The sequence below is a fragment of the Prionailurus viverrinus genome, chromosome B4 (genome assembly GCF_022837055.1).
Source record: "Prionailurus viverrinus isolate Anna chromosome B4, UM_Priviv_1.0, whole genome shotgun sequence".
In the NCBI taxonomy this organism is placed as follows: Eukaryota; Metazoa; Chordata; class Mammalia; order Carnivora; family Felidae; genus Prionailurus; species Prionailurus viverrinus.
In genome coordinates, this window is record NC_062567.1 from 129,638,222 (window position 1) to 129,660,184 (window position 21,963).

General features: G+C 47.9%; 1 protein-coding gene across 9 annotated transcripts in view; it reads right to left on the reverse strand.

Annotated features, from left to right (window-relative positions):
• FAM227A (family with sequence similarity 227 member A) overlaps positions 1 to 21,963 on the reverse strand; it is a 75,019-nt gene that overhangs the window by 23,203 nt on the left and 29,853 nt on the right. For 6 of the 9 annotated variants that reach the window (XR_007154034.1, XR_007154035.1, XM_047867119.1 and 3 more), the window contains 5 exons: positions 20,877 to 20,984; positions 18,934 to 19,004; positions 18,055 to 18,204; positions 13,818 to 13,905; positions 7,407 to 7,501 (listed from right to left, as the gene is read on the reverse strand). Coding sequence is in view for 7 of the 9 variants with exons in the window: in XM_047867119.1 (XP_047723075.1) it covers positions 7,407 to 7,501; positions 13,818 to 13,905; positions 18,055 to 18,204; positions 18,934 to 19,004; positions 20,877 to 20,984 (512 nt within the window). In the remaining 2 variants the exon portion in view is untranslated. Of the gene's footprint in view, positions 1 to 7,406; positions 7,502 to 13,817; positions 13,909 to 18,054; positions 18,205 to 18,933; positions 19,005 to 20,876; positions 20,985 to 21,963 lie in introns of all 9 variants that reach the window. The other 3 variants (XM_047867116.1, XM_047867118.1, XM_047867117.1) reach the window with 3 other exon arrangements.

Here is a 21,963-nt window from a genome sequence, read left to right on the forward strand (position 1 = left end):
CCCCAAGAAATAGTTATGCCACTATTAAAATGTTTATGAAGAGTCAATACTAAGGAACTGTTTCATATCTGATAGAAGATTAAAAAATCAAGATGCACCGGGGCGCTGGGTGGCTTAGTTGGTTAAGCGTCCGACTTCAGCTCAGGTCATGATCTCATGGTTCATGAGTTTGAGCCCCACATCAGGCTCTGTGCTGACAGCTCAGAGCCTGGAGCCTGCTTCGGATTCTGTGCCTCCCTCTCTCTCTGCTCTTCCCCCTCTTGTGCTCTCTCTCTCAAAAAATAAATAAACATTTAAAAAAAATTAGGAAAAAAAAAAAAAACCAAGATGCAGGGTGCCTCGGTGGCTCAGTCAGCTGAGCATCTGACTCTCGATTTAGGCTTGGGTCATGATCTCAGGGTCATGGGATTGAGCCCCGTGTCAGGCTCCACACTCAGTGCGGAGATTCTCTGCCCCTCTACTCTGCTTACGTGCTGTCTCTAAAATAAAATTTAAAAAAATCAAGAGGCAAAATTGGGTAGATGGTATTATGTATTTTCTTTTTTTTTTTAATGTCTATTTATTTATTTTAAAGAGTGCAAGTTGGGGAGAGGGGCAGAGGGAGAGAGTGAGAGACTCTCCAGCAGGTTCCATGCTCAGCACAGAGCCCGACACAGGACTTGAGCCCATGATGGTGGGATCATGATCTGAGCTGAAATCAAGAGTTGGACACTTAACCAACCGAGCCACCCAGGTGCCCCTGTATCTCTTCTATGAAATAAATCAGTTAAAAAAAAAGATAGACGGGAGACTGGAAGCATAGTTACCAAAATGTTAACGATTCATTCGGCAAATATTTATTGGGTCCCTACCACGCGTATACACTGTTTTAGGTGCTGGGGATTCAGCCGAGAAGACAAATTCTAATGGAGCTTGCATTACAGTTGAGACAAAGACAATCAACAAACCAACAAATAAAAGAATAACATGACATTATGGAATAATAAGTGCTTCAGATAAGGATCAAGCAGGCGGGGCGCTTGGCATGTGACTCTTGAACCCGGATCTCAGGGTTGTGGGTTTGAGGCCACACTGAGTGTAGAGATTACTTAAAATCTTAAAAAAAAAAAAAAAAAAAAAAAAAGAAAGAAAAGAAAAGAAAAAGAAAAAAAAAAGAAGTGGGGCAAAGGGTGGAGGGTGGTGAGAAGGGAGATGGGGGAGGAGAGGGATCTTTTCCATGAAGTGGTCTGTGGGGGGGGGGCTGCTGTGAAAAGGTAAGGAACCACAATCTTTTGTAAGTGTCATAGAAGCCACCAGAAGGTTTGAGCTGGGGCTCAACGTAATCGGACTAATTTTTCTGCAGATCCCTAGGAGTGCAACGTAGAGAAACTCCTGCAGTGGGTGAGAGGGGATGTGAGGAGTGGTTAAGAGGTCTCTGCAGTGGTTGGGGGGTGTTGGGTTAAAGAAGCAACACATTTTATTTAAAGAAGGAGTTATAATTTAACTAAAAAACTCTGCCTCCTGTATAAGGGCTGTGACGACGCCTGAGTGCACTCTTCTCTAAGCCTTTTTGGATTTGAATTGCTTCCTGAGATGTTTCTTCTGTCTATAACAGTCTCTGAACCTCGTCATTCGACATCTTGGGCCAGAAAACTGATGGTGGTGGGAGCTGTTCCGTGCCTAGTAGGAAGCTGGGCGGCATCCCTGGTTTCTAGATGCCAGTAGGATGCCATCTCCTCCTTTACTCCCAGCTGTGACAACTGGAAATGTCTCCAGGCAGGGGCCAAGTCTCCCAGGGGGCAAACTTGCCCCTCCCCAGCCCCTATGGAGAATCACTGTTCAACAGCAAGATCCCACTGGGATCACAGAAACTTGGGGCTAGTAAGGAAGCTGCACATCACTTAGCCCAAGACTCCTAAACCCTACGGCCTACGAAGGGGCAAGTCTGTGTTCACTGGTCTCCAGTGAAATGAGGGAAGGAAAAAAGAAGGAAAAAAAAAATATTGCCGTAACTCTGACTTAAAGTGAGTGTATTCACTTTAAGGACGTTGTTTTATTCTGAGATTGCCTTTTCCGCTTTTTTGTATTAATAACCTTCCTTCTATGAAATGATGGTGATGGCAGATAAGCGGTCATTTTGCTTTAGTGAACTTATTTGGTGAAAAACAAATTGTTTCCCACAGTCTAGAAGATTCCAAAGTGGACCCAGGGTCCACTAGTCTCGTTCCCCATTTATCCTAAACTTGTTCTTTTGTCTGCCCAGAATCCACCCTCCTTTCCTGACAGCCCCCGATTCTTGCACTGGAGGGAGTTCACCTGCCCTCCACTGCCTTCAGGCTTGTGGGGACTTTAAGCCAAAAGTCTTGCTCCCCCAGGGCGCCTGGGTGGCTCAGTGGGTGAAGCATCTGACCGGCTCAGGTCATGATCGCTCAGTGCATGAGTTTGAGCCCCATTTTGGGCTCCGTGCTGACAGTGCAGAGCCTGGAGCCCGCTTCAAATTCTGTGTCTCCCTTTCTCTCTGCCCCTCCCCTGCTTGCTCTCTCTCTCTCTCTCTCTGTCTCTCTCTCTGTCTCTCAAAAATAAATAAACAATAAATAAACATTAAAAAATTGTTTTCAAAAATTATTTTAAAAAATTCTTGCTCCCCTGTGAAGACCACTAGCAGGGCCATCAGGGGGGTCTTCAGAGGTTTCACAGCTTCTTCCAGAGCCTGCCTCTCACCCACCCAGCTAGAACCAGGGCACGTGCAATAAGCTTGGTCAGTCAAAATTCCCGCTCCTGGGATTTTGAGTCTTGACTGGGGTAAACTGTAGACTGGAAACACATGGGGGCTCACCCATTCCAGACATGTTACCTTGAAGAGATGGTTCAAGGGTTGGAAGGGCCATGATTCTTCTCCCGGTCCCTGGACTCACTTCAGACTTTCTAGCTACTCGATGTTCTTCTAGTCTTTGCTCACGGTGGCCAAGGCCGGATTTTGGCACTTATAAGCAAAGAATTCCAACGAATATACCTCCTTTTGATAATATTAGCAACAGGGAATGGTCCATTTTTGCTTCCCTAACTCTGGAAACAAGGAACATATTACCCTCAGAAGCATCCAGTTCCACGGTTGGTAAGGACCTGATTTCTCCTCGCAGGAAGGAGGCAGGGGAGGGGCCTTGGGTACCGAGACCTGGGGACGGGAATGCGAAGGGCTGCTCCTAGCCACGGCACCAGGCAAAGGCGGGCCAGCGTGCAAGAGGAGAGAGGTTCCGAGACGTCAGATCCAAGGGGCAGGGAGAAAGCAGAGTAGGGGCTAGGGTGAAGGGTTGGCATCAGAGACCTGGCAAGAGGAATGAGTTTCAAGAGGTCTGAGAGTCGGAGCCGGAACAAGCCCTGCGGACAGTCTGCTGCAGAGCCAGGGGGTAAAGCTGGTTTAAAATGACAACTTGGACCCTGAGGAAGTTCTTTCTTACCCGAGATAAAAATCTGACTCTGTAATTCTAACCGATCTTCCTCCAGAACCACATGTTATGGAATAGTCCTTAAAATATCTGAGGAGAGCCCTTGATCTTCTCTCATTGCTGCCTTCTCCAACCTAAACATCCTTAGTGTTCTCGATGACTCATGGACAGGGGCGCCTGGGTGGCTCAGTTGGTTAAGCGTCTGTCTGACTTTGGCTTGGGTCACGATCTCACGGTTTCTGAGTTCAAGCCCCGCATCAGGCTCGCTGCTGTCAGCACAGAGCCTGCTTGGGATCCTCTGTCCCCCTCTCTCTGCTCCTCCCCCACTTGCACTGGTGCCTCTCTCTCTCTCTCTCTCAAGAAGAAAAGAGAGGAAAGTGGAGGGTGGGTCCAACTGGTGGGGCAACTAAAAGGTTTCTAAGAGCAACTCACTGTTCTTGGCCCCACTGTGATGAGGTCTCCCTTATTCTCACCTCTTTCAACTTAGTGATACCTTCTGTCTGCACGACACATACACAAGCCTGTGTGGGCGATTTTTCGAAAATGAAGGGAAGAGGGGGGTTGCATATTTGGGCCCGTGTGGTAGGTGCACAGCACATGCAGGACGGAAGAGGGGCTGGGTGCCAGTAAGCCCCCCAAGTTCACAGACATTTGGGGAGAGGACTGGGCTTCAAACAAATCCTGTAACAAATGCTTGAGCCGATCTTTGGCTAAATTCAAAGGAGCAGAGTGACCCCTGGTGACATTCGGTTATGTGAGTAACGTTTTTGTCTTGCGAATAGGTGATCATATAAAAATATTGGGGAAAAATTGGGAGAATATCTCATATAATCGTAGAGTGATAAAGATCTTTCTTTCTTTTTTTTTTTTTCAACGTTTATTTATTTTTGGGACAGAGAGAGACAGAGCATGAACGGGCGAGGGGCAGAGAGAGAGGGAGACACAGAATTGGAAACAGGCTCCAGGCTCCGAGCCATCAGCCCAGAGCCCGACGTGGGGCTCGAACTCACGGACCGCGAGATCGTGACCTGGCTGAAGTCAGACGCTTAACCGACTGCGCCACCCAGGCGCCCCTAAAGATCTTTCTTAATAAGAAATGAAATCAAGAAACCATAAAACAGAAGACCAATAAATATGGCTCTTAAAAAATTATAAGTTTCTCCCCCCAAATTACATTTTCTCACATAAAATACCATCATTAAAGTAAAAAGATTAAATAGTAAACATTTTTGCCAAACAGATGACAAAGAATTGAACTCCTACAAACGAATTATAAGCAAAAGACTAAGAACCTCAAAAGTTGTCCTATTTCTACTAAGAATAGAAAAAACAAAAACAGGGGCTGCTGGGTAGCTCAGTCAGTTAAGCACAATGACTTTGGCTCAGGTCATGATCTCACAGTTCATGGGTTTGAGCCCCACGTCGGGCTCTGTGCTGACAGCTCAGAGCCTGGAGCCTGCTTTGGATTCTGTGTCCCCCTTGCTCTCTGCCCCTCCCCTGCTCACACTCTATCTCTCTCTCTATTTCTCTCTCTCAAAAGTGAATAAATGTTAAAAAAAAATTGGGGGCATCTGGGTGGCTCAGTCAGTTAAGCGTCCAACTCCTGGTTTCAGCTCAGGTCATGGTCTCGCGTTTCGTGAGTTCGAGCTCTGCATCGGGTTCTATGCTGACAGTGCAGAGCCTGCTTGGGATTCCCTCTCTCTCCCTCTCTCTCTGTCCCTCCCCTGCTTGCTCTCTCTGTCTCTCCTGAAATGAATAAATAAACTTAAAAAAAAATTTTAAACGTTAAAAAAAATTTTTTTTTTAAAGAAGTTAGACACAGAGTTACCATATGACCCAACAATGCCACTCCTGGGTATATACCCGAGAGAATAGAAAAAATATGCACACACAAAAACTTGTATGTGAATGTTCATAGAAGCAGTGTTATTCATAGCAGCCAAACGATGGAAACAACCCAAATGTCCATCTGCCAGTAGATGGATAAACACAGTGTGGTCTATTCATACATGGCATGTTACTCAGCCATAAAAAGAAATTAAGTACTGATACACGGTACCGCATGGATGAAGTTTGAAAACATTATGCTAAGTGACAGAAATCAGTGATAGAAGGCCACCGATTGGATGATTCCATTTATACGAAATGTCCAGAACAGGGAAATCTGTATAGGCGGAAAAGTAGATTGGTGGCTGAAGAGACTGGGGGGACAGGGGACCGGGGAGGGACTGCTAATGAGTATGCAGCTTCTTTTTGGGGTGATAAAAGTGTTCTGGAATCAGATAGTGGTCATGATCGCACAACTAAACTAAAGCCCACTAAATTGTACATTACAATGCTGAACTGTATCGTATATAAATTGTATCCTTTTGAAAATCTTGGTTCTACCACCTACTAGCCATTTGGCATGAAGTGAAATACTTAATATTTCTGAGCCTAAATATGTGAAGATTAAATGAGTCACTACATATGACGTGTTTAGAATGATGTTTGGCATACAGTAAGCACTCTATAAATGTTGGCCATTATGTGTTAGGTTGAAAAAGCAAAGTACAAAATAGCGTATATTCTATTGTGGTTTGTATATATTAAAAAAAAGGTTTGTATTCCTTGACATTCACCCGATATTTCTGGAAGGATATATGGGAAAATAGTGTTTGCCCCTGGGTCAGGGGCATAGGGTCTGGCGTGAAAGAGAAATTTACTTTTTATTACGTGCCCTGCAACGCTGCTTGATTTGACCATGGGCAAAGAACAGGCAGCAGGTTACACCCAAGCTGTGCCTCAAGTGGTAGAATCACACATTTCGCTCCTCGGTCAGGAGTGTCCCGCGGGCCCCCGTGAATAGCGTACTGAGCTGGCTCTCCTTTGGCACTTCCCTTCCCCTTGCCTCTGCCAGGCCGTTGGCTCTCAGCTGCTTCCCGTTCCTGTTAACATCCACTCCACCCGCTTGGCCTCCCCTCCCCACCAAGCTGGGTCACAGAGTAGGACACGACTGTCGGTCACCCACCACCAGCCCTGTCGGCAGGAAGGGCCGTCACCACTGCTGGACTTTATTTTCCCCGTTTTATGGAAGGAGGTCAGAAAAGTTGAGTCACCTGCTCAAGTAACACAGCTGAAAAGATTCAGCACCGAGATCTGAACCCATGTCCGTCTGTCTTTTCCATCACGCCCTGCCCTACTTCTCAGAACGTCACCGCTAAATGCTGAGGGGGAACAGGCAGTGGTAAAGTATGGAGAAATGAAGAAGGCTCAAGAACTGAAGGCTGAAGGTGCCATTGATGTAAACTACCGTCCGCAGAGGTTTGTGGGGAAGAGCCAGGGGCGGGGAGGAGAAGAGGAGAGAAAACACATTAATCCAGGGACTTTCGAGTTCGGGGGACTTTGCTAGTGGCAAAGCTCAGTGACTGACAGCTCAGGCTCACAGTCTGACAGATCCGTGTGCAACTCTTGGCTTTAACACTCATCGGCTTTGTGAATTTAGGCAATGCTCTGAGCATCACTTTCCTCACTAATAAACTGAAGAAGACTAGGAAGAGTTATCTCAGAGGACTGTGACAGTAAAATAAAATATACTGCGTGTACAGGTTTAGTTTAATGTCTGACATGTAGTAAATGTCCATTACATGTTAAATATCACTACCTCAGGTGAACCTCATAAGAACGCCATGACCTAGGAATTACTGTCCCATTTTCTAGAGTAGGGCAATGAAGCTCAGTGCTCTCTTCCCATTACACCAAGGCTCCTGAATTTCAAGCAGGTAATTTAAATCCCTGGAGAAATCCAGGTAAAAAGCTCAGTCAACGGGGACCTACCTCCACCAGGAATTACTCTCAGGAGATTTCCTGACTATATCACCCACGTCTGTAAGAAATACCCCCATTCTGACCCTGACATCTTCACAGGGCTGGCTTTTCTCCCCAGATCTCCTAGCCCCTCTGAAATCATCTCTACTATTAAATTTCCAATCATGTGCTCACCTGCTTGGGAAGCATATTCTCATATTCTCTTGCTTCTGATATCCTCTTGACTTGTTTTGCAGCTTTCCTCAAGACCAGAGTCTGCCGGCGATTCTCTGTCAATATAACGTTGGCCAAAAAAAAAAAAAAAAAAAAGATCATTGGAGAGCATGTATGGCAGATCTCCGCTTCCTAATCGCATGAATTACCTGGGTGTATTCAGGTCATTGGGAAATAGTTCAGGTAAATTCATACAATCTCGCTTGTACTTTAGCCAGATATATACCTGCGGCCACACATTTGTCCCTCTACTTATCTGTCCATCCATCCATCCGTCCATCTATCCATCCAACAAACATCCACTGAGCATTTACTATGTGTTAGGTCCATGCACAGTGCTGGAAATAGACTATCTTCGAGCAACTCACAGCTTAGTGGGAAAAAAAAAAGACACGCAAATAACAAGTGTAACACCAACTCAGACGCCATGCATACAGTTCTCTACAAGTTACACCATGGCCAGAGAATAAGGAAGGAGAGGGCTGATGGCTTTAAAAATGCTAAGCAGCAGGGTGCCTAGCTGCCTCAGTCAGTAGAGCATGCAATGTCTTGATCTGGGGGTTGTGAATTCAAGCCCCCCATTGGGTATAGAGCTAACTTTAAACAAACAAACAAACAAACAAATAAAATAAAATGCTAGTAGAATCAGAAAGGGTGTTGAGAATAAAAGACCCAACTCTTGCACAAAATTCTGGCTTTACTGTGGGAGAAGGTTGACACAGACCATCTTAAAGATGGGCAGAGAGAAACAACAGATCATTGATAAAGGGATAACAGAATGACTGCAGAGTTCTCGACAGTAACAACAGAAAGCAGAAGACAATGGAATCAAATCATCAAAGCATTTAGGTAGACTTGTGGACCCATAGGAACTATCTTCAAGACCAAAGGTGAAATAGGGGTGCCTGGTCAGTTATGGCTTGGTCAGTTAAACGACTGACTCTTGGTTTGGGCCCAGGTCATGATTTCACAGGTTCGTGAGTTCCAGCATCAGGCTCTACAATGGCATGGAGCCTGCTTGGGATTCTCTCTCTCTCTCCCTCTCCTGCCCTCCCACACATGTGCTCTCTCTCTCTCTCTCAAAATAAATAAATAAACTAAAAAAAAAAAAAAAAGAACAGAGATGAAATAAAGACATTCATAGAAAAATAAAAACTAAGGGAACTTACCAAAACGCTTGTGATAAAGGAACTGCTAAAATTCTCTTTCTCATTCTCTCTTTCTCTCTAAATATCTATCTATCTGTCTACCTAATTTTTTGTGCAGGAAAAATGATCCCAGAAAGATGGTCTGAGCATCAGGAAGCAGGCAGATAAACTGACAGTTTAAGACCAAACAAAAATTACCTGCTATAATAAGCATAATATGTAATTTGTGAGGTTTTAAAATAGAACAGAACTAAAAACTCTAGACAAAATAGCATTTAAGTCTGGACAGAAGAGATTGGAGTTAAATTTGTCCAAGTCCTTGCTTTGCTCGGGAAAGGAAGTGGGTTAAGATATTATTTAACTTTGGGGCGCCTGGGTGGCGCAGTCGGTTAAGCGTCCGACTTCAGCCAGGTCACGATCTCGCGGTCTGTGAGTTCGAGCCCCGCGTCGGGCTCTGGGCTGATGGCTCAGAGCCTGGAGCCTGTTTCAGATTCTGTGTCTCCCTCTCTCTCTGCCCCTCCCCTGTTCATGCTCTGTCTCTGTCCCAAAAATAAATAAACGTTGAAAAAAAAAATTTAAAAAAAAAAAAAAAAAAAAAAGATATTATTTAACTTTACATAAAGCTAAGTATGCATGAGAAAATTTCAAATGCACACAATAAAGCAAGGTTTCTCAATCTTGGTGTTACAGACATTTTAGCCAGATGATTCCCTGTTGTGCAGGATGTCTTGTGCATCGTAGGATGTTTAGCAGTATCCCTGACCTCTACCCACTAGATGCTAGTGGCAATCTCTCCCCAAGACATTTATGGCCCCGAATGTCTCCAGACATTGCTAAATGTCCCTTGGCGGGGGTGGGGAGTGGTTAGCCCTGTTTGAGATTCACTGCAATAAAGAATAATCTGTAATGAAGAACAGAGACAGAATACATAGCATCCAAACAATTAGAATAAAATGGAGTAAGAAAAAAAGAACCAAAAGAATTCTATCAGGATTCCAGTTCTGGTTAAGATAAAGTAAGCAGTCCCTACTCCATCTCCTACTAAATGCACCTAAAAACCCTGGGCATAACGCATGGGGTAGCTTTCTGAGGAAAAGTAGACGCTGGCAGGTGACTTGGAGAAGGAAACCAGAACTCAAAATAAGAACCATATGGCAGTGAATTGCCTGGACTTATTTTCTTCCTCTTAAATGTCCCAGCTCAAAGGCAACATGAATCCCAGAGCTGAGCATCAGGGGAAGACAGAAAGTGATCTAACAGAAGCTCTCTGTTTGTGGTCATGATCTCCCCCCCCCCCCAAGAAGAGTGGGGGAAATCCTGGATTCTTTTCTCTCCCACACGTGCATCTCGGCAAGCCCTCTTCCGGAAGCTTGCAAACCTGTATGGTAGTGACAGCAGGAGAAGTGGCAGCTGGATAGGTATCTAAAACTCTGAGGGACGGGAGTCCTTCTCTGGACCACGGATTTGTGGTTCAGAAAGTAGGAAGGGAATCTCTGTCACTTTTTTTTCTCCCTCTGTCTTCCCAGTTGGCCATGAAGGCAGACCCAGTCACAGGAAGTACGCAGAAGAGTGGAGAGACGGAAGTTCTAACTTTCTAGCAGAAGACCAGACAGGGGTGCCTTTGGAGCCAGTGTGGGAAAGAAGAGAGAGGTCAAGAAAGGAATCCCATAGGGGTACCTGAGTGGCTCATCGGGTAAGCTTAAGCGTCTGACTCTTGATTTTGGCTCAGGTCATGATCTCAGAGTTGGTGAGTTCAAGCCCAAGTCAACTCCATGTTGAGTGTGAGCCTGCTTGGGATTCTCTCTCTCCCTCCTTCTGTGCCCCTCCCCCACTCACTCGTGTGTGTGTGTGTGTGTGTGTGTGTGTGTGTGTGTGTGTGTGTGCGCGCGCGCGCGCTCTCTCTCTCTCCCTCTCAAAATAAACTGAAAAAGATCTTTTTTAATGTTTATTTGTTTTTGAGAGGGAGGGAGGGAGAGAGAGAGAGGGTGGGGAAGGGGCAGAGAGGGAGGGAGACACAGAATCTGAAGCAGGCCCCAGGCTCTGAGCTGTCAGCACAGAGCCCAAGGTGGGGCTCAAACCCACGATTCATGGGATCATGACCTGAGCCGAAGTCAGACACTTAACCAACTGAGCCACCCAGGCACCCCCAAAATAAACATTAAAAAAGGGGGGGGGGGCTAAAAGAAAAGAACTACTAACCCAGAATGACCAGAAAGAAATATCCTTCAAGAAAGAAGGTGAAATAGAGACATTCTCAGATGAAAGAAAACTAAGGGAATTCATTGCCAGCAGGCCTATTGGAAATGGATTACTGAAGGAAGGGTTTTTTTTCCCCCTCAGATAGAAGGAAAATGGTATGAGAAGAAAACTTGGAACTTCAAGAATAATGGAAAAACAATATGGGACGCCTGGCTGGCTCAGTCAGAAGAGCATGTGATTCTTGACCTTGGGGTTGTGAGTTCAAGCCCCACGTTGGGTGTAGAGATTACTTAAAAATAAAATAAAATAAAATTAAATTAAATTAAAATAAAATAAAATAAAATAAAATAAAATAAAATAAAATAGAAAAGAATGGAAAAACAATAGAAGTCATAAATATTTGGTTATGTACAGTAAATACGTGTTAAAAATAGTAAATATATAACGTAAATAGTATATAACGGTGGCTATACACAGTTAACATAGACTGTTTCTCCTCTTACATTCTTCAAAATATGTGGGATGATCGCTTTGGAGTATAGCTTGGCAGCTTCTCAAACTGTTAATCATATGACCCAGCAGTTCTACCCCTATGTTTACATACACTCAAGAGAAATGAAAACATACGGCCACACAAAATCTTCTCTGTGGGTGTCCATACCGACATTCCTTATTTTATTTATTTTTTTAATTTTTTCAATGTCTATTTATTTTTGAGAGAGAGAGAGACAGAGAGACAGAGCGTGACAGGACAAGGGGCAGAGAGAGAGGGAGACGCAGAATCCGAAGCAGGCTCCGGGCTCTGAGCTGTCAGCACAGAGCCCGACGCGGGGCTCGAACTCATGGCCTGTGACATCATGACCTGAGCTGAAGTTGGATGCTCAACCAGCTGAGCCACCCAGGTGCCCCCCAGCATTCTTTATGATAGCTGCAAAGTGGACAACCCAAACTGAATAAAAACTAAAAGACCATATCCAAAACATTTGTGAAATGCCTCCGTGTGCAGAGGGAAATCTATAGCATTAAATATTCATGTTAGAAAAAAAGGTTTTCATTTTTATTCAGTTCAAAATCTTAAAAATCTTAAAAAAAATTTTTTTTAATGTTTATTTATTTTTGAGAGAAAGAGCAGGGGAGGGGCAGAGAGAGAGGGACACAGAATCTGACACAGGTTCCAGGCTCTGAGCTGTCAGCATAGAGCCCGATGCGGGGCTTGAACCCACGGACCACAAGATCATGATTTGAGCTAAAGTCGGATGCTTAACCGACTGAGCCACCCAGGCACCCCCAAAATATTTTCTAATTGCCTTTAGTACGTCCTCTTTGACTCACAGGTCTTCATGAATTTGAATGTGCAGTTGACCCTTGAACAATGTGGGTTGGAACTGTACAAGTCCACTTATATGCAGATCTTTTGCAGGACAGTATATATACTTTAAATATATATATTTTCTCCACCTTATGATTTTCTTAATAGCATTGTCTTTTCTCTAGCCTACTTTATTATAAGAATACAGTATATAATACGTATAACATGCAAAACATGTGTTAATCAACTGTTTATGTTGTTGGTGAGACTTTAAGTTAACAGTAGGCTATTAGCAGTTACGTTTTGGGCGGAGTCAAAAGTTATACATGGATTTTCGACTGTGTGGCAAGATCATCGTCCCTAACCCCTGTGTCATTCGAGGGTCAATGCATGCTTATATTGAGGACTTGCAAAGTCTCCTACAAATATATATATTTTTAATTTTTTAATGTTTCTTTATTTTGAGAGAGAGACAGAGCACGTGCAGAGAAGGGGCAGAGTGAGATGCAGACACAGAAACCGAAGCAGGCTCCAGGCTCCAAGCTGTCAGCACAGAGCCCAACATGGGGCTTGAACTCACGGACCAAGAGATCACGACCTGAGACACTTAACCCACTGAGCCACCCAGGCGCCCCTCTCCTACACATATTGACCTCTGGAACCTGGCTGTACCTCTCAATGAGTGGTTCCCAAGTTGTTCTTTTTTTTTTTTTTTTTAATAACGGCTTGATTGAGATATAATTCACATACTAACATCTCTGAGCTTCCATTTCTCCGTAAAGAAAAAGGATTGCTTGATTTTTTGGAATAATGATCGCATGCGTGTAATTGCCCGCAATGATACTTAAGAGTTCCTGTTCTGTGTTTTCTTAGGTTCTGTATTTGTCTATTTGGCATCCAGTAATTACAGGGCAAAACTGATGGCCAGTGCTGTTCACGTCTCCCCTGTGGCCCAGAGGCCATGCTCTGAACCACCGACTTCTCCAACTCCCCCACACCAAGGCAGTATTTCCCCCGCCCCTAAATCACCCCAAGGCCCGGTGCCAGACAACCAGAGACAGTGCCTACGTCCCAGAGCCCACCAGGAACTCAAACCAGATAATCCCAACCTGTTTACCTTTCATGCCTTGTCTTTCCCAGAGAAATCCCAGTAAAGGTGGTGGCCTGAGCCTTCCCCTTGCTCCATTCCGCCCCCTGGCCGACACCGGTGATCCCTCCCATGACCCTGTGCGTCTGGGTCTCTGTTCCTAGGACAACTGTGAGTAGCAAACTTTTCTTTCAGTGGCATTGGCCTCTCTGTGTGGTCACTCAGTCTCCTTCAGAAATTAACACCCGGACACAAATCAATTCTTACCTCAACAAATGTTGAGTTTCGCGGGGGGGACGTGGATGGGAGCAGCAATCATGTCTTAGGTATTTTTCTTCCTTTGCAAACAACCTTTCTTCCCCGCAAGTATTAGCGCTGTGCTGAGCTCCTCATCATAACAGTGGAGCTTAATCAGTGTTTGTTGAACTGAAGAGATAATTATGTTCTCTCCTAAGATATCCCTTGGTGTCAAGACCCAGGCTAGAACCACAAGTGTAGACCAGGGTGGCTAGAACCACAAGTGTAGACCAGGGTGGCACATTATGTCTGAACGAACCCAGGAAGCCAGGGCTTGTGAGACCATAACTAAGTCAAACGCCTACATTTCCCTTTTAAGATAGTTCCTGTACCTTTTGTGGCATTCTGTGTTTGTGAGCCATCCCGTGATTTCTTCTTGGCCACAGGACCTTTCTCCGTGGTTGAATTTATACAGGAAGACTCCAGGAGAGGAAAAAAAAAAAAAAAAAGAAGATGAAATTGAGTAAAATTGGTTGGGAGAGGAATACTAACAGTCAACATGCAATTTCCCAGACATTTCTCCTCGTTCTTAGCGATGCATCACGTGGAGGGAGACCACTCAGCAGAGCCTGGGCACCCAGCCCTCTAACCAGGGCGCGTGGCCAAGAGGTGGCTGCAAATGCAGGTGCTGGGGGCTGAGCAGACCGGGATGCCAGTGCCAGCCCTGTCCCTCAGCAGCCGCTAAGCTTGGACAAGTCTCTGGACGTCTCGGTTGCCTTTGTTTCCTATTCGGTTCTTAGGAGGATTAAGTCAGCTAATGCGTGCAAAGCAAAGCGCATGTGTGGCTGCTTATGGGAAGTGGACCGAGAGCATTGTGGCCATTGTTCACGCAATCGCTTACCACGCTCCCTCGGGGGACATTTCACTGAGCAACTACTACTGCGTCTATTACTAGGCAGACCCTGAGGTCTGACCCTTGCCCAGAGGAGCTCCCAGTCCAGCAGGGGAGAGAAGAGTAAATAGATAATTACGCGAAGGGGTGGGCAGATTCACATATTTCTTAGAGAAGTAACGTAAGTTAGGATTAGGTTTGTAGATCAGTGACTCAAAATAACAGTGGCTCAAACTAGGTAGAAATTTCCCTCCCACGTAACAGTCTGAAGGTACGCAATCCAGGGTTTATATGGTATTTCTGCGGTGGTAAGTCCTTAGGGACTCTGACTTCTTCCAGAGTCCCTTCTTCATGGTTCCACCTTTCCTAAGATAGGACCCTTAGTTCTTAGGGTCCAAGATGGCAGCAAGAGCTCCAGCCATCACATTCACATTCCAGGCAGCAGAATGGAGAAAAGGAAACAGAGACAAAGGATTCATTCGCATGAGCTGTGTTTTAAGGAAGATTCCTAAAAACTGCCACGCGGCATACCCACTTCTATTTCCTTAACTGGATCTGAGTCACATGGGCTACATGTGAAATCTAGGGGGGGCTAGGAAACATCTTTATTCTGCCCATGTATGTGCACAGCTACATATCCAAGGTTCTTTTTTTTTTTTTTTAATTTTTTTTCAACGTTTTTTATTTATTTTTGGGACAGAGAGAGACAGAGCATGAACGGGGGAGGGGCAGAGAGAGAGGGAGACACAGAATCGGAAACAGGCTCCCGGCTCCGGGCCATCAGCCCAGAGCCCGACGCGGGGCTCGAACTCACGGACCGCGAGATCGTGACCTGGCTGAAGTCGGACGCTTAACCGACTGCGCCACCCAGGCGCCCCCAAGGTTCTTTTTCTACAGGGGAGGTGAATGACAGATAGTGGGGAACAATGACTAGTCTGCCACAGGCTGAACGAGCAGACTATACCCGGGAAGCCAGAGTGGGGAATGCTTGATCCTGCCTGGGGGAGAGCTGGAGGGCTTCCAAGGAGAGAAGATGCTTTTGTTCTGTCTTTAAGGATGAGTAGGAGTTTGGCAACGTTAAACAGATGGCCCACCAAGAGGCAGACGAGCAGTCCACCAGCCTCAACAACCACTTTGCTTTATATAAATACAATATTTGAATGGGAGGAATGCTGAGACGGCCTCCCATGTCCCAGGCAGCTGGCTGTCCGGCAGCCACTGAGTTTTATAGGGTCGAAGCGGTTCCTGGGGTGTGTGAGACAGAAAACACTCCCGGGCTCGATGAAGCATCACGTGCCTTGTTAACAGGCCTCAGGGAGATCATGTTATACATGCGAGGAGACTGTCCTGGGTCTGTCTGTTGTTGGAAGGGCGGTGGGGCGATCCGAAAAGAGCTCGGATGCCAGCTGAGGTCAGCTGTGTGGCCCGGGGGAAGCTGTTCACCTCTGTGAGTCTCCTGCTTCCCCTGTCAAATAAAGGTAATACGACATCCTTGCAAGGATGTCGTAAGGGCCTAGAGAGGACACTTCCCCACGCACTCTGTCAGGTTGTGACCCGCAACCATGCCCAAGCTATGAGGCAAGGCGACTATCATGCAGGTGGGGCGTAGGCTAAGATTGCCCTGGGGCTCCCTCCCCAGCACGGCCCAGAGGAGACGGAACCGTTCTGTCCCACGTGGTCACCCTGCTACTCAGACGGCACGCGCTGAGGGCCCGGCTGTGATGGGACAGGGCAGCCCCGGAGACTATTTTTGAGCCAAGGTGAGATTCGATCTGGGGCTGCCCAGAAATGTCCAGGAGGGCAGTGGGCTTTAGAGCTGGTATTGGCAGGCCCTCAGGCCCTCAGGACTCGAACTCGTGAACTGCGAGATCATGGCCTGAGGGCAGGAACCGACTGGAGGGCTGAGGCAAGGAAATGTGGGTGCAGAGGAGGCTTTCAAGAAGTTCTGGCGGGAAAGGCAGCAGGAAATGGCGGTGCAGAGGCAAAGGCCGGAAGTGCTAAGGCAGGACTGTTCAAAGATGGGCGTGATCCCACCGAGTGGGAGAAAGTGACGACACAAGACAGAGGGGTTTGGTCCCCCAGGGGGTGGGGTCCAGGGCACAAGCGGGGGCAGGGCCCGTCCTCCATAGGCCAATGGTGAGGGTACAGATGGGGGCAGGTGCCTCGTGGTAGGAAAGGGCGTGCCTTCCTGCTGACTGCTTCTAATTTCTCAGTGAAGACGCTCCCTGGAGGGTGCTGGGGTGAAGGGCGAGTGAGCCAGGCCGCCTGCAGTACAAGAATTCTGGGAAGGGAGACCAAGTGACATGAGGGTTTGGGGGAGGGGAGCACATGCTGGGGAAGTGTGCCAGCACAGGCGGGCAGTGCTAAGCCCCCCGTTGAGACGTGCGGCCGTGGATTGACAGGGGCCCTGGCCACACAGACACATGTGCTACGATCTTCATCATGGCAGGGAGAAGGCCCTGCTATTATTGCGCTCACGTCACACCTGCGGAAACCAAGTCTCAGGGAGGTTAAATAACTTGTCCGAGGCTGCACAGCTACAATCTGAACCTGTGAGAGCAGGCTTTGAACCAGAGACCTTCAAGCCCTGTGGGGACATGGAAACTTCCCAAGGAGCACTGGCCTTGCCAGTTCAAAGAACATCCATTTCCAGATCCTTCAATGTGCTTACGTCCTGTTTTCTAAAAGCGATCGTCCTGAGAACGTAGCCTTTATGCCGCTTTACAAAAGAAAGGCACGCCCTTCACCCATTCCAAACGTTGGGTGAATGTGCCAGGGGGGAAAACACCCCCAACTCCGCCCCAAACAAAGGGGAAAGTCTGGTCTAACGATGAATTGAGCCTCATATGCTACTTATTCAGAATGAAGCATATTAGAAATGAGGATGTTGGGGCGCCTGGGTGGCTCAGTCGGTTGAGCGTCCGACTTCGGCTCAGGCCATGATCTCGCAGTTCACGAGTTCGAGTCCCACGTCGGGCTCTGTGCTGACAGCATAGAGCCCGGAGCCTGCTTCGGATTCTGTGTCTCCCTCTCTCTCTGCCCCTTCCCCGCTCGTGCTCTCTCTCTCTCGAAAATAAATAAACATTAAAAAAAAAAGAAAGCAATGACGATGTTGGTCTACAGCTTAAAGATTAGTAGCAGAGGGGTGCTTGGGTGGCTCAGTTGGTTAAGCATCTGACTCCTGATCTCTGCGCAGGTCATGATGTCACTGTTCTTGGGGTGGAGCCCCTCATCAGGCTCTGCGCTGACAGCGGGGAGCCTGCTTGGGATTCTCTCTCCCTCTCTCTCTGAGCCTTCCTTGCTCATGGTCGCCTTCTCTCAAAATAAATAAATACAAGCTTAAAAAAAAAAAAGATTAGTGGCAGAGACAGCCATGATCATAGGAATGACCGCGTAATTCCATAAGTGCTCTGAAGGACAGAGCTCTGAGTACGTATCACAAGGAACCAAATGCAGATGAGGGTCAAGGCTGCTGACCCTGAGGACGAGGGCTTCAGCTGAGATAGAAGGATGAGTACGTGTCCCCTGAACCAGGGTGGCAACTCCTCCGGCCGAGAGCCAGAGAGTAAACGTTTTCGGCTGTGCGGGCCATGATGTCTATACTGCAACTACTCAGCCCTGCCATTGCAGTGCAAAGCCAGTCGAAGACCAGTGAAGGGCAAGTGAGCCAGGCCGCCTGCAGTACAAGACCAGGTCAACCAGGGACCGTGCCGGTGTGCCAGTGACGTTCTACTTACAAAAACGGGCAGCCAAAGGCCTCTTTCATTGTTTTCCCAGACATTTATTTGTCCAGCTTTCTGGAAAAAGGAGGCCTTGATCGGTAGCGGTAGCATTTGGTTTCGTGTGGGAGGAGATGCTGGCAGTGATGGTGGCAGGAGGGAGCTTACCTGGGACAAGACGAGTGGCAGGTACAGAGGCCAGGTGTTGGTAGGGGTGTGACGTCCACAAGGAACTGAGAGAACACCCCTGCAGGGGGAGCCGCAAGGGCCCAGGAAGGTGGAGATGGGGCCGGCAGGACGTGGCAGGGTCGCACAGGTCAGTCTACCCCACGGCAAGAGGAAGCCTTCTGAGGTTCGGGAGGTATTTTGTATTTGGGCTGGGGGAGGGTGTTTAGGGTAGGGGGAGTTGGGTGGGGCCAGGGGGGTGACCTAGGACATAATTAGATCTGCATTCTGAAAAGATTGCCGGGGTACCGGGGAGCCTCAGGGAGCAAGGAGCCTGCTGTAATATGAAGGAGCTCAAACTGGAGTGTAGGGAGGGGAGGGGAGGGGAGGGGAGGGGAGGGGAGGGGAGGGGTGGTGATGGAGCTGCCTAGGAGGGAACCTCACAGGGCACAGAGGGGCAAGCAGGGGTCGAGAGGACAGCCAGGCGCAGGTTTCTGACAAGGACTGATAGGGAGGAAAAGACAGAAAAGCACCTTGAGCTGAGCCTCTGCTTCTTTTCCCTTCACTTCCCCATCACTGCATTTCTGGGGTCACCCTTTGGTGCTCTGCTCACGCACGCAGACCTAGAGGATCACCAGGACCCCTCCCCGAGACGCTGGGCGGGGAGCACCACGTGGACGTCACTGAAGCCTCTGGGATGCAAAGGGTCTGGGTCTGTGACTCTCTACTCACCTTCGGGCCCTTGCTCTGGGTAGACTTCTGGAAGGCGTAGCTCTTAGAAGTGGACAAAGGAAACTCTCTTCCTAGGAAGGAGACAAAGTTGTGCTTCAGTTCCTTCTTGTCCTGGAGAGGACACCGTAGACCAGGAGTTTTGACACAGCCCCCTCCCTGGAGGACAACAGACCTCAGGCAAACCAGAGCCCCTCAGTCCATTCCACCTGCTGAATGACCTTGGGCAAGTTACCTAACCTCTCGGATCCTGTTAAAGGCTTAAATACCAACTACCTTGCAGGGCTGGTGAGCCAATTAAATAATGTATGCGGAGCCCCGTACACAGTGCAAGCACTCAACCCACAGGGGAAAAAAAATACTGGCTTCAAAAGAAAAACCAAAAGTTGAAAACATCGAAATGAAGACATGTTGGCTTAAACCCTGAAAAAAAGTTAACAATCTATCCATCTCCTAGAGTGTCATTAAATTTGAAGACAGTTCATAGGTTAGATGTTGTTCACTTTGCAACTCCTGTGTGTCCACGGTGATTGCTGGGAAAGCGAACATATCAAGCGGGGGTCATGCTCTTCTCTGAGGCCTGCCAGGCAGTCCCTCCCCTGTGCCCTAGACTGGCGCTTCGCAAACTGGACAGCGCTTACGGAGCCCTGGGGGACCACCGCAGAGCCCGGTGCAGCCGGGCTAGAGACGCTGACGCTGCTGGTCCTTCTAGGTGGCAAAGGCATGGCTCTCGGTGTCCCTGCGCAGACAGGGGGCTCACCATCGTGGGGACTGTACTGCCTCTCAGGGGGCCCCTCCTTCCTGCTGAGTGGCCTCGCATTCCCTGAGGGAGGCAGACTGAGTGGGGACAATGGCTTCATTGGCCAGAGGGCCCACAGGCTGCCGAAAGCAGGAGGTTGATTAGCCCGTCTGGGCAAAATTCTGGCCCTCCAGCTGCGCAGGGGCGCCTTGGGCGCATGAACCTCTCTGCCCCTCACCTCCTGCTGTAAGATGAGGGGAAGAGGCTCTCTCATAGGGGTAGAGTAGGCGGAAAACAAAGTAACACAAGCTGGCTGGTGCAGAGAATGAGTCAGTATGCGACAGCATGATTTTTACTGCTGATCAGAGTACAGCTTTGTGCTTAGACTCACATTGTTTCCACTATATTTGAGAAAAAAATAATGTTCTCACTCCTATCCTCCACTTCCAAAGGGTCCTGGGTGTGGCTGAGGGATTTCATTAGTGGGATGTTGTCTGCCCTCTGGGTCCTATTCACCTACTAAAGATAGGGCTTTTCTGTGTCCCTGGGGTGCCCCCATGGAAAGGATAGGCCTCCCCCTGCTGGAGAAAATATCCACTTGACCCAACAGTGTGTCCCTTTGGCTTTGCAGTCCCGTGTTTGAATCCTGACTCAGCCACCCACAGACTGGTTACCCCATAAAGTCCTCTCACCGCTGCCACGAGAAATGCCTCTGGGTCTTCTAGCATGCTGTTCCCTCTGCCTGGAACAGTAATTCTCTCCTTCAACCGCCTAAAATACACATCCTTCGAATCTCAGCTTCAATGCCACTTGCCTGCTCAGGGCTGGACTGGGTACTTCTCCCCGTGCTGCCTCACCACGCTGTAAGCCCCACCACAGTGCCCAATCCAAGGTAGTGTCACTGCGTTGCCTAAATTCCTCCTAGACTGCGCTATGGGTCCCAGTAACCGGACACCCAGAGACACCCAGTAACCGGCATCCATCGTTAGAATACAAAATTCCACCCCCGCAGCCCAGCAATTATGTTGCGCTGACTTTTAAGTGCACCCTGAACATCAGCATTTCAGTCATTTTGGTGACCAGACAGGGGAGCGTCAAAGGGAACCTGGCCCGACTACCTCAATACTAAGGCCCTGCCCTGCCTCAACTGGATACGGCTGGGTGTGGCAGGGCCACAGGGGGCTAAAGTCCACAAGTGGTACCTTACTCTTTAACAGTCGTTTTCTCTGCAAAATTAATTCTTCTCTCCGGAATCTCTCTGGATCTAGTTCCGAGTATTCCCAGCTGTTATAGCTCTGTAGGCAAGGATATATACCTAACAGAGAATGAAGAGGGATCGTGAAAACCTCCATAAAAGAGAAGGGAAGCAGAAAACAGAAGCCAGAGCCACTCCTCCAGGAGCCCCCTGCTGGTCCTAGGGAGGCGGGGCTTCTAGCATTAGCCCCACCCTACAGTGGCCCTGAGCCTTGCGGAGGTCGGGTGGAGCTCCCCCCGCTTCCTCTCTAGGTCGGCTTGGTGCCTTCCTCTGGAAAACGGAGATGGTGGGGCGCCTGGGTGACTCAGTGGGTTAAGCGTCCGACTTCGGCTCAGGTCATAATCTCACGGTTCGTGAGTTCGAGCCCCATATCAGGGTCTGTGCTGACAGCTTGGAGCCTGGAGGCTGCTTGGGATTCTGTGTCTCCTTCTCTCTCTGCCCCTCCCCCACTCATGCTCTGTCTCTCTCTCTCTCTCAAAAATAAATAGATGTTAAAAAAATTTTTAATAACTTAAAAAAAACCAAACAAAGAAAATGGAGATGAAGTTCGCCCTGCGTTCCAGACAGCGTGAGTGTCAAGATCCGATCCGATCACACCAGGACGCGTGACCCTGTGTACACAGATGTGAAGGGTTTGTAGACTTTGGTTTTCCTGCCCATCTCCTCTGCTCTTGCTGGACTGGGAACTCCCTGAGCGCAGGACCTGGGCCTTATTCACCTTTGCACCTCCAGGGCTTAGCTCTGGACCTAGCACATAACAAACAGGTGCTTAGCAAGTATTTGTCCAACATCTTATCACACTTAGCTAAGTACCAGAAGTGGGTTCTCCCTAAATATTTGATGGTGACACTAATGGGGCTGATGCTTTTTCTTGTAAGAAAACCACGTGCTTCAGAGTCTTGGCTCCTGGAACCTGAACGCTCAGACATTAGAAGGATTCCACTTTCTCCCTCGGTTCTTTGGTGTAGAAAGGAAAAGACCAAGGATCCCTTGAGAAGTTTTGACCACCTATGCAAAGATGCTGCCTCCACTGGACAAA